Genomic DNA, 12,679 nt, shown 5'->3' with positions numbered 1-12,679 from the left:
TACTCAGAACAATAAAGGGCATATTTACTCCAGTTAACTGCATTTTAAACATGTTTTTGGAAAATACAACATAATTTGAAATTGGTTTCCTTAAAGGTATTTTTTAAATTTTATAATAATAATTACCCTAGCAATAAAGACTATAAATCAAAACAACTTATACGTTCATATCCATAGCCTGTTTTGGGAAAAATTCGTTTCTGCTGTCCATAACTACAGGCTTATAAACTTGAAAATCAGTATGTTTGAAAGCTTTTCAATTAAAAATGAGAGAAGAAAGAGAGGTGAGGTTAGTTATCAGTGAAAATATAAGAAAATGTAAGAATTTCCTAGAATTTCCCTTTGCATTTTTCAAAACTCTTCAAAAATTTACAAGGGTGATTTTATAATCATAGTCTTTGTAATTTAAAGAAAACAAAGGTCCTCATTTTGTTTTCTACTAGAATATACGCTTTCTTACAAGAATATAAGCTAGGAAAGGGTAGACATTTGTTTACTGCTGCTTTTTCAATGCCTAGTATTTAGCACAAACTATTTAGCACAAAACAACTTAGCACAAATGAAGTAATTAAAATATTGTTGAATAAGTAAAACTTCCTTGTAGAGCCTTTTCTTCTGATTGGGCGCAAGAAGGAGAGACACAAGGGATTTGGTTTTTGATTTCTTTTAACTTCATATTTTTAATGATATACTAAATAAATAAAGCTAAAGAGTGGCACAAAAGACAGTGAGACTGAAATAAACGAAGTTCTATCATTAGGAAGATGAATGTCAAGTTGTCCTGACATTGTTTTTCAAAGGAATAGCTTGAACTTCAAAGAAGAACCATTGTATCTCTTGTAGATTCCAAACCTTAAATAAGCACTTGAGGCAATAGTTTAGCAGCTTTCTCAAACTGGACAGTACAGAAAGATAAACAGGTCGGCACGGTTAGTTCTTCAACCCTCCTGAGCACAGAGGAAATACATGAGAGGTAACACTGTTCAATGGGCACTTTTGTACTAGGTCCAGTGTTGGAGGTTTTACCATCATTATTTCTCTTAATCCTTACTTCATTTGTATGACATAGGTACTGTCATCATTTGCATCTGACAAGTGAGGAAACGAAAGCTCATAGAGATGAACTGAGTCTCAAACTCAGATCTGTCTGATTTCAGACTTTTAGCTCTTACATCAGTGTTCCTCAAACTTCAGCCACTGGCACGCCACCTGTGTGGTTTTTGCCATATCGTATCATCTGTAGCAGCCATGGAAACGTGCTGTTCAGATTCCTGCAAGAAGGACAGTCCCACCTGTCATGGCTTTAGCATCCACTCCTCTCCCTGGGGGCTCTTACCAATGACTGGGCACGACAGGAGTACTGACTGAGCCATTCATTCCGGTCCAGTGTGGGCCTCCCAGAACACGCAATCTGTACTCTACGATTCTCCATTGGCTTGGTCAGGACTTTCTTAGAACCACCCTCAGTTTGAGGCTTTCTCCACCCACTCCTCCTTCCTTCTCTCTCTTTCTTCCTAGATGGTCAGAACTCTCTGTAGTCTGAAGGCCCTCTGTACCTAGCCCTGCCACTCCTACTTCTTCACAGATATCTTCCTCCAACAAATCTCTTGCATGTCAATTCTGTCTTGGTGTCTGCTTCTTGGAGGACCCAAATTTACCATTATTTATCTACTATCAGAACGATTATTGATATAACGCTATCCTTTTTATTTTTTATTTTTTATTTTATTTTTTATTTTGGAGACGGAGTCTCGCTCTGTAGCCCAGGCTGGAGTGCAGTGGCGCAATCTCGGCTCACTGCAAGCTCCGCCTCCCGGGTTCACGCCATTCTCCTGCCTCAGCCTCCCGAGTAGCTGGGACTACAGGCGCCCGCCACTGCGCGGCTAATTTTTTCTATTTTTAGTAGAGACGGGGTTTCACCATGGTCTCGATCTCCTGACCTTGTGATCCGCCCGCCTCGGCCTCCCAAAGTGCTGGGATTACAGGCGTGAGCCACCGCGCCCGGCCTATCCTTTTTATTAGATTCCTTTTTAAACAACATATGCTTTTTTAACCTTGAGCAAAACATACGTTAATCTCAAATTTAATGTGCTAACTCTATTTTTCCTAAGGCACCTTGAATATGCATATGAATACGTAATAATTATTTAACTAAAATTATTCAAATATGGGCCACTTAAGTCTTCTCTCTTGTCTCCCATATATGCGTATAACTCACTTGGAAATTGTTTCTTCTATTATATTGCTGGTAAAAGATATTTTCAGATAAGTAATGGCGGGTGATGAAGAAAAAGGATTACAACAGAATGTGTAAGCTGACATCATCCAAAGTTTTTATGAAATATTGAAGATTGTGTTCTGGGAAGAACCTAGAAGGAAGGTTTCTGTATGACAGGAAGCAAACAGGGAACAGGCCTGGCATCCAGCTGGATTCTGGATGAGAGAGTAAAGCTGACACCACAGTGACATCTGCATTCATCATCTGCTTTGCGTGGTGTGCCAAGTGCAATAGATGTTTTGATGAAATTCTGAAGTTAGATTTTTCCAACTCTACGAATTCCACCCACACCCTCATCTCCAACTTCTTGCTCATCTTTTGGCCGAATTTAAAACAGACACAAGCTCTGCACATGTGTAGCAGCTGGGGCTTGCTCAGCAATGATAATTGAGGAATAGATCTAGAATAACTCAGCCCTAATCCCCCTGTCCTTGCACCACTCAGACCTCAGACGGGAACAAAATCGGACAGTGGTTTGACTTTTCCTGTCATAGAGCAGTGTGTGCCTACCCTAGTGGTGAACTGATGGACACCCCCTAGGTTTCTAAAAGGAGAGTGGAGACCTAGTGGCTGATAATGAATGATTCTGCCTGACTGGGGAGGAGTGAAGACAGAGAGTCCCTAGGTGGCTCATCTTGCCAGAGTAAGAGTGCTCAAAGAGACCACGAAGAAGCCAGGTTTTTTTTTTTTTTTTTGAGATGAAGTCTTGCTCAGTCACCCAGGCTGGAGTGCAGCGGCACGATCTCGGCTCACTGCAACCTCTGCCTCCCAGGTTCACCCCATTCTTCTGCCTCAGCCTCCCAAGTAGCTGGGACTACAGGCGCCGGCCACCACGCCGGGCTAATTTTTTGTATTTTTAGTAGAGACGGGGTTTCACCGGGTTAACCAGGATGGTCTCAATCTCCCGACCTCGTGATCCGCCCGCCTTGGCCTCCCAAAGTGCTGGAATTACAGGCGTGAGCTACCGCACCCGGCTGAAGCCAGAGTTTTAAACCATTTCAGAATGAAAATGAAATCATGAAATACCACAACCCTCTGTCATGAAATGAAGTCACTCAAAGAATGAAAAATTCTACTTGTTCATTTCCTCTTCTTCCCCATGAAACACATGTTTATAACATGACAGGCATTTCATTCTTCCTGGGAACACATTAGAAGGCTTCAACTCAATGGCAAGTCGAGACATTTTGAAGAAGAAGAAAAAACACCTTCCATACATTGTTGAGTACAACAGTTAGCCCAATAGAAAGAATTTCTCGAGTCATCCCCATCCTGATGACTCTCTAAAGCTTGAAAATTAGACTTACCTTTTTCCAAAACAGTTTGCCCAGAGGCAGAGAGGTGGGGCCTGATTTCTCCTTGATGCCTTCCTTCGCAGTTTCAGGGGTTGTGGTGGACTGTGTGTGCCCTGATGGGTTACATCCTTTGGGATTCTTGACTGCCCCTTGGGTCTCCTGGGATGTAAAGTTGGCTTTGTCTGACTTAAGGTCAGCTGAAGTGGTGGGTGACTTTTCAGCACCCTAAAGAGTTAAAAAAATGAAAGGAAAACATTCAAAATGGTCTCAAAATTTTAAAAATGGAAGATCTCTTTTTAATAAACATGGACTGAGGTTATACATAATGTTAATTTTCTCCTTTATATTTTTGTGTATTTAAAAATTTTTTACTGTGAATGTGGACTTGTGTTAAGATCTTGGAAAAAGTTAAGATATTTTTCTTTCAAAAAAGAAACATGGAAGCATTATTAATTATGTTTATGTAAGTAACTCATTAGGAATCAAGGTGGTGGTAAGAGGCCCTTTGCTGTTAGAATATGGAGTTCTGATTTAGGCCACTGGTCTCCAAACGGTTTCAATCAAGTTCGCATCAGTAAAAACATTTTGAATTTCCACCTTCAATACATGCATACTTATTTATGTCTATATTATAAACGTATCATTTTACTAATCAAAATTAGAAATTAAAGAAGAGTTAAAATAAATATAGAACTTCTGAAATTTTTCTCCACACTCCACTTTGGGGATGATTGAGTTAGGCTATAAAGTTAGTAAAAGACAGCTAGACTGGAAGTTTGTGAAAGGGTTTTGAATTGGAAGAGTGTCCACAAACCCTATTTCTTCACTTTTAGGTGCAGCCCCTACACTCCACAATTAAAACTTCTTCAAATGTTATCCATTCGGTCTTTATTTCCTCTCTTCCTCTCTCTTCCTTCCCTTCTTCCCTTCCTCCCCCTCCATCCCTCTGTCTTTCTCTCTCTTCCTCTGTCCTTGTCTCCCTTCTCTCTTTCTGTCTCTCTCTGAGCAGCTGCCCTGAAGTCCAATTCCAGGACACCTGATTTCTTCAGCAAGGCGGTGTTAATTTCTACACTCTGCCACCCACTGAGTCATGAGATAAAGGAAGAGTTGGGAGAATTATAGTCAGAATCTGTCTTGACACGAGTGAATATTGGTACTCATAATTTTAACATCAGGTTCATCTGACGTAACCTCTTAATCCTAAACATCTTCATTTTATGATTTTTTGCTCCGGATACTTGTGACTCAATCCCTTTAAATTCCCAGGGATGTAATATCCTTGACTAAATTTTCTGACTAAAAGAAAAAATGTATTGCAATAAAAATGGGGTATGGGCCAGGTGTGGTGGCCCAACACTTGTAATCCCAGCACTTTGGGAGGCCGATGTGGGAGGATTTCTTGAGGTCAGGAGTTCAAGACCAGCCTGGGCAACATGGTGAAACCCTATCTCTACAAATAATAAAAAATGAGCTGGGCATGGTGGCTTGCACCTGTGGTCCCAGCTACTTGGAGGCTGAGGCAGGAGAATTGCTTGAGCCCAGGAGGCTGCAGTGAGCCATGATCATGCCACTGTACTCCAGCCTAGGCAACAGAATAAGACACCATCTCAAAAAAAAAAAAAAAAAAAAAAAAAGAAAAATAGAATATGGACAAATTCAGAAAGTTTGGTAGTATTTTTTGATCCTGGAAAGAATCTTAAAGCCCATCTGGTCCAATGCATGAATTTTCACGGATGGGGAAACTGAGGCCAATGATCTGCCCAACACTGAACAAGGGCACAACCTGGCCTCAAGCCTGAACTTCTGGCTGCTGTCTAGAGCTCTTCCAAGGCAGTGCATTGCTTCTCCAAAGGATGTTTGCAAATAACATGAACTTTACTATTTGATGTAAGACACAACATCTTCTTTGCTGAATTTTTTAGTACTAAGAAGGAGTCATCCATTGAGCAGATTCTAAGTTCAAGTTAAGATAAAGAACTAATGTCTGGAAATGAATTTTGTGATAGTTGATACTGGAATAGCTCCAGTTCCATTTAAAAGTATACAAAATGGCAAAATGTTGGAATTTAAAATAACCTTTGCCTTTCACAGACAGTGAAGTCAAAATGGCTGAGCTCATAAAATCCTGCATTACAAATGTCCCAAATGGTCTTGAGCACCTGGTGCTATTTTAGCTCTACACAGTAATTAAATTAAAGGGGACTGGTTAAAGGGTAAGTACCCCTCCTCCTAACACACATATGCTAAGTAGCTTTTCTATTTTAGAAAATAAGAGAAAGTATTATTCATTAATTCATTTAAAAGCCACTTTGAATGTCTTCTCTGAGCCATGATATATTCTAAGTGTTGGGGTTACACGTCTTTAGGGAGAGGATGACAGTAAATAATTCCACCAACAAATGTAAAATTTCAACTGTAATAAGTGCTACTGAGTGGGGAGGGGATTTGAGGTTATTCCTCTCAATCCCATAAAAAGCTAAATCAAAGAGTTTGATCCACTCATGAAAATCAGGGAAGGCTTTACTGAGAACAGGATGGCTGTGCTTTGATCTGAAAGGGGACTGAAAATTAACCAGAGAAGGGAAGAGGAGAGTTTTTCATGCACAGGGAACAACTGCCCTACGATCCTTCAGCAAGTATCGGAGCAAAGAGTGGCCAAGTGTGGCTACTTCTCCAACAACAACCTCTCCTTCTGCTTTCCTGGGAGAATCTCCATATGCCCAGTGGTCCATTTTAGACCAAGAATCCGGGGGGTTGGGGCTGACCTCATCCCTATCTCTAAGAAAGGGCTCTGGTTGCTTTAAGCCAATCATCAATCCTGCCAAAGTCATCAGAAGGGAGGCTTCATGGCCCCATGCTATTTTGGTGTAACTTCTGTGGCTTGGCTTTGTACCTTTTCTAAATGCTGTGTTATTTTTCTGGCTCAAGGGTTCCCTTTGATGTGCATTTAGCCCACTTACCCAGAGTCACATAGAGGTTACAAAAAACAAGGCCTCCAGGTCCTGAGTGCCAGAATTTCCCTGCTCCCTGCGACAGCTCCAGTTTGCTTAATGCATTGCATACTTGGCCGTTTTCACCACTCAGCCACCACCCTTTCTCTCTCTGCCTTGTCTGCCTGGACCATCGTTGCATCTTGAAGACATAATTTCCAACTTTAAACTTTTATTTGATGACAAGAATAAAAGGTAACAGTGACAGACACTGTTTTAAGCACCTGAATGTCCTGACAAAAGTCCTATGAGGAGGGAACTATTACTTTTTCTATTTTAAAATTGATGAATCATAGTTGTACATATTTTCGGGGGTCACATGTGATATTTTGGTACCTGTATACAAAGTGCAATGATTAAACCAGGGTAACTGGAATTTCCATCACCTCAAACTTTTATCCTTTCTTTGTGTTGGAAACTTACAATTCTTCTCTTCTAGCTATTTTGAAATATGCAATAAATTACTGTTAACTATAATTTTCTAATGGTACTATCAAATGCTACAACTTATAGGAAGACACTAATTTTTATGTCAGTTTCACAGACAGGGAAATTTAGTTGCTTGGTGGCTAAGTAACTTGCCCACGGTTACTTTACGAGGGGGCAGAGCTGACAATTGAACCCAGGGAGTCTGATCCCCAAACCCAAGCACTAATAGTGACTCCATACGACACTGTTTCCAGTGAAGCAAGGTTTCCTGCTCCCTGGGCTATTCCACCCATCAGGGAAGGAAATCTATACCACCATTCTCAACAAGGGCAATATACAACAAAAAATAATAATTGCCTTTGTTCTTGGGAGAAGGGTTATGACAAATTAGATATTAACATGGTCTGTGGCTCCCCTAAAGAATTACAGTGCATTAACAGGTATAAAGAATATTCGTTACATTAAAATTTCGTGGAGGGAAGGGTGATTAGGGTAAAAAACAGTCCAAGAAAGCATCGTGGTGGGGGATGACACTGAGATAAAGACTGGGAAACACATCTATTCTGATCAATTTCATAGGGAAATGACCAATTTGTTTTCTCTTTGCATTGGGAGGATATCCAGAAACCCCTGAAAAAACATTACAAGGGCACGACCGTACTATAGTTATAGTAATAATAAAATTCTAATTTATTTGTGTAGTTGTTTGTTGAATATGTATCTCTTTTGCTAGAGTCTGGGTCATCATCATATCCCAAGACCAAGAAAGTCTTGGCCATGATTACATCCCTAATTCCCATCAGGCCTACCTTCTGGCAGGAAACAGACAATCAATCATTCAATTAATAATTACAGTCTATGACAGGGACCAGAGAGAGACACCCACACTAGATCCTGCCATGCCATATTTCCAGCCACCCACCCCTTCCTCACTGGGTTGTAGAGAACCAGTCAGAACACCATTAGTCTTTTCATTCCTGCCCACCACTCTCCTCCCTTCCCAAAGAAGTCTCCCAGATGGAGTTCTGCCAGCATCAACCAACTGGATATTCTTTGTTTGCATTACAGAGGAGACTACAAAAATTTTAATTGTGTTTTCGGAGGCAATCTCATGAGTAGGGTTGCCAGATTTAGCACATGAGAATAAGAATATAAAATACTCCATTAAATATTAATTTCAGATCAGCAAGAATAATTTTCTAGCATAAGTATGTCCCAAATATTGCATGGGATATACTTATATTTAAATTAAAAAGTTATTCCTTGTTTATCAACAATTTGAATTTAACTGAGTCCTCTATATTTTACCTGGTGGCCCTACCTATGAAATTCTAGCGGATTCAATTTGGAGATTGTATGTCAAATGACCTTACCTTCTTAATACATTTTCATCTTGTTTTCACATTGGGTATGGGAGAGAGGAGATGTTAGTAAACACTACACCAAGAACCAAAAACAATGAATGAATGGTAGAGCTTATGAATCATGCAAGCTGCTTGGAATACTTCAGCTGCCTTACAGAAAGGGTAGGCATGGGGAAAACCTGAGGAGGGAGGGGGGCATTTTGGGGCCTGGCAAAAGCATTCTAAAGCAATGCTCTGTTTTGTGTCTAAAGTTGTCACCAAACAGTGGTGGCCACACGAAAAAGTTTGATTCTGAGACATCACATGCCATTAAGCCAAGAAAAATGGTTCCAATTCAGCAAAAGCTGACACTAAATGTATTTCATTTACTGATTTTAGACTTCCCCACTTTTTGAACTGAGAAAATTCTTTTTATAAGAAGGATCATAGAGATACAGAGAAATAAACCCCCAGGATTAACCAGAATTGGTAACTTTTTTTTTTAATAGCAAAATGGTTTTATCCTTTAATTGGCTTGAATTTCCCGTTTTCTGTTCCAGGTGACAAACCCATGGGGAAATGGAGAGTATCACACCGCCTAAAATCATGATAACGTCACTGAGAGAATCTGGCTGGTTATTTAAAGGCTCTATTTTCCTATCTTTAGAGACAACAGAAATAATCAAAAGAGAAAAAGAAATAAACTGTCTCAGGTGCAGAGGTAAAAGGCAATGAGCTCTAACAAACTGCTGCGAAAATAAGAATTCAGAACATTTGGGAGGTGTCCCTTACTTGGATTTACACTTACATAAAAAAATACACTGAATGCCACTCAAGGCAAAACCCTGAGGTTCTTGTGTCTGTGTGACAGGATCCCAGAAGGCTGTTCCCTCTACATCTTCCCACTATTCCAGAATCCTGTCTTTTCCCTGTCTATCTCAGTGACAAGATGGGAGGCCAACGGTTTTTGGAAGCCCTAGGAATGATAACATTGAATTTGGGTGGTCCCTTTATGGGTGGCAAGAGATACTGCAGATGTAAAATTTTGTAGTGCGTGAAGTGAATGTCATCATGAAATGCAGATCTGGGGAAATGTCATATACTTCTTAAACTTTCAAGGCCCCTTACTTACAAAAGCTCCAAGTAGGAGTCAAACTCTTCTTTCATATGAGATCTATGACACGTTTCACCAGCAGTTACTAAGTTATTTCCCATGTGATGGTGGAGCACATTTTAATCTCCCCTCCCCCCTTGCAAGATTTATCACTCCCCATTCTTTTCTCTTTACAGAACAAAATTCTCCTGTATGGAAATTGAAACGTGGCTTCATAACATAGTCCGCTTATGTAAATACAGATTCAGCTGTGAGAACTTTCTATGGAGTGCTTATTTGCATATACAATCCCGGGACTGTGTGACATCCAGGTAGGGATGTTTTTTTAATACATGCATTCGACTTGGTGGAAAATGGCTGATATTTTAAACAAATTTTCACGCACGCTAACCCAATTCAGGGATCCTTTAAACTGATGGTTTCAGACAAACACTGGCGTCTTCTTAGACACTGGAAGCGTAATACTTCCCAAACTGACTTCAGTGTTGTTCAGCTTCCCAAGGACATGGAGTTAAAACGTGCTCTGCCTTCATTCATTGCTTTTTTCCGCCTGGACTTTTATTTGGGTTCAGTGTAAGCTTAGTTAATATTGGAAATAGATGAAACAGACCACAGAAAGATAACGTTGTTACTTGAGATTAGAAGAGTATTTCCCAAAATGTAGGAAGCATACCACTGGTGGATCAGAGAATATTATAGATTGTGCAGAAATATGATATTAAATAGTATTCAAATAGTGAAAATACTTCTCTTTTTCCAACTCTCATTTAATCCTTATATTAACATTCTGGAGAAAGTCTCAGTCTGGTGATGGTACATCTTTAACATTTTTCTAACATTGGCCAATTAATCACCTTTTAATAAAGCTAGAAAGAGCATCAGATTCAGAGCTTAACACAAATGAGGTAGCTAGAATGTAATGTCTTTTTAATTAGCCATATTAATGCTTACCTTCCTTTTACGAAAAATTATTCTGATTTTCTATATATGACATAAGGTTTCTTTTAAAGATAGATTTAAATAGAAAATAGGTCAATTTCAATGTAAAAATATCAAATAATTGTACATCTAACAAAAATGGTGAAGGTGGTATACAAGTGATTGACATTTGGGAAATACTGGGTTAGAAGAATAGTTCCAGAACCCTGGTCCACACTAGGAAGATATCTGTTTGAAATGTTTGACTACGGGGACTTAAAAATCACTGAAGTTTAATTCATATCATCTTTAATTCTCTTTTAATGATCCTCACCACCCAAGGCTCTGTTTTTACTGGAGAGGAGCTGGGTGGGCTCAGGATGGCACATGTCTTGTGAAGACCAGAGTTCTTGTTTTTCCTCCTACTTTAACAAGATACAGACCTTATGCCTAAAGAATTTTCTAAAGGCAAGTCCTAGCCTGGGGCTATCCAGGTGCTTTTTCTTGGCGCCTCTAGCCTGGATCTCAGATGTCTTCTGACCAGCTTGTCCATCACAGACACTTTCTGCTTTCGATGCCTTTGGGGCAACAGCAGTCACAACCTCAGAGCTTTGTTTTTGAACAAAATTCTTTTTCTTTTCTGTTGTTTTAAAGTGCATTAATACACTGTGACAATTAACTGTTGGTACATCATCCCCTTTCCTAACCACAAAACACCGTGTAAATGTTTATCTTTTTTAAACTTCCATATTCACAGTCAATTTTAGATACACAATGATTTTCAACAGTGACCTATTTAAATGACCCAGATGAACACACCTCAAAGCAAGACAGAACAAAACAAAACTCTGTATCTCCATTTGCTGAAGACAAATAACAGGACAAGATGATGCAGTCTCTACTTGATAGTTGTAGATATCTAAATGCTATTGCTACACGGTAAAGTAAAAAATACCTGCAGACAAAATATTTATTTTTCATCCTGGCGTCAAAGCAAATACTGCTACTGAACGTCTTTTAGTCTCAAATCGATCCCCTTTGATTCACTTTTAGAAGCTTTATGGAAGCAATATCACCTGCAAAAATTTCAATTCAATTCTAGTTGGGTAGATCCCCCAGGCAAAGAAAATGTTTACTGTGAACCAATCCACTGAGGCAAAGTAGAGGGAGATTGAAACCAAAATAGTCTGGCTACAACCACTCAAGATTGTTGACTCAAGTTACAAATGTCAGGGCCTTTTGTATAGGGAAGGTAATGGGCTGAAAATGACACAGACTTCAAAAGCATGAATCCAAGAACTTCAGTAGAAAAGATATCAAAATTGCAAGGTATGAGAACCAGGTTTGTAGAAAACACATCTGTTTGTGGGTGTCATAGACAACCTACATTCACAAAACTCTCTTTTGAGACCCAGCTCCACTAACATGACCCCATGGCTTCCCGGGCAGGATGGTAAGATTTTATCAGGTAGGTACATTCAGCTTTGACCACATTCTGGGTCAGGGAGGAGTCTTGGTGCATGACCAGCTAAAGAGAATGAGTGCATCAGGTCACTTGGGAAGCCACACACACAGTCCCCCCATATCCCACTGCTTAGATCCTTTTACACTATGTGGTTTGAAACAATGCAAGACATAGAACCAAAAGAAATACATTTTGCCCCAACCATTCATTGACCTTGACCCTATGACCTCATAGCAAATGAATAATTTTATAGGAAAATGCATGTAGATGCTTCAGATACATTTTTTTTTTCAATGGAAGAAGAAAATTCTCGAGGAACCAATAAATACAATACAAATGTAGTCATGTCATCCAACCATTCTTGGCTGGGCTCATGGAAATAGGGATCGCTACATTTAATCAGAGCTCTATAGTTTGCAAGGCACTGCCACACCTTCATTCAATGCTGGGGTCCAGGAGAAAGAATTTTTTTGTCCCAATTTTATAGACATGGAAACTTGGGTTCAGATAGATTAAGACTGTACCACTATCAAGTAGCAGAACTGGAGCTGAAATGCAGGTCTTTTGAGACAAAATCTAGGATCCTCTTTTCACAGCCAACTCCTTCACATATGGGTAGCAGATGTAGGGGGCAAACCAGGCCATGTATCTGATCCCACTGTTTTTCAAAGCACTTTCCAATATCAGAAGAAGGACCCAAGACACTTATCTGTCACCAAGTTAAACATCCCTCATGGTTCCCGTGAAACTTAAACCGTGTATTCCACTAGAGGTAACGGGCCTTGTCAAGTGTAAAGGGAGAACATCTCTAGGAAGATGTTATTTCAAACCAAATGTATTTTGAAGG

At 39.7% G+C, this 12,679-nt stretch overlaps 1 protein-coding gene across 2 annotated transcripts in view; it reads right to left on the bottom strand.

Annotated features, from left to right (window-relative positions):
* BCAS1 (brain enriched myelin associated protein 1) overlaps positions 1-12,679 on the bottom strand; it is a 113,436-nt gene that overhangs the window by 38,676 nt on the left and 62,081 nt on the right. The window contains exons 7-8 of one of the 2 annotated variants that reach the window (XM_008013661.3): positions 10,811-10,945; positions 3,586-3,798 (exon numbers count right to left, since the gene is read on the bottom strand). In XM_008013661.3, the coding sequence (XP_008011852.3) occupies positions 3,586-3,798; positions 10,811-10,945 (348 nt within the window). The remainder of the gene's footprint in view (positions 1-3,585; positions 3,799-10,810; positions 10,946-12,679) is intronic. The other variant, XM_008013687.3, reaches the window with a different exon arrangement.

Source organism: Chlorocebus sabaeus, chromosome 2 (genome assembly GCF_047675955.1).
Source record: "Chlorocebus sabaeus isolate Y175 chromosome 2, mChlSab1.0.hap1, whole genome shotgun sequence".
NCBI classification, from domain to species: Eukaryota; Metazoa; Chordata; class Mammalia; order Primates; family Cercopithecidae; genus Chlorocebus; species Chlorocebus sabaeus.
This window is presented reverse-complemented; position numbering and strand designations above follow the sequence as displayed.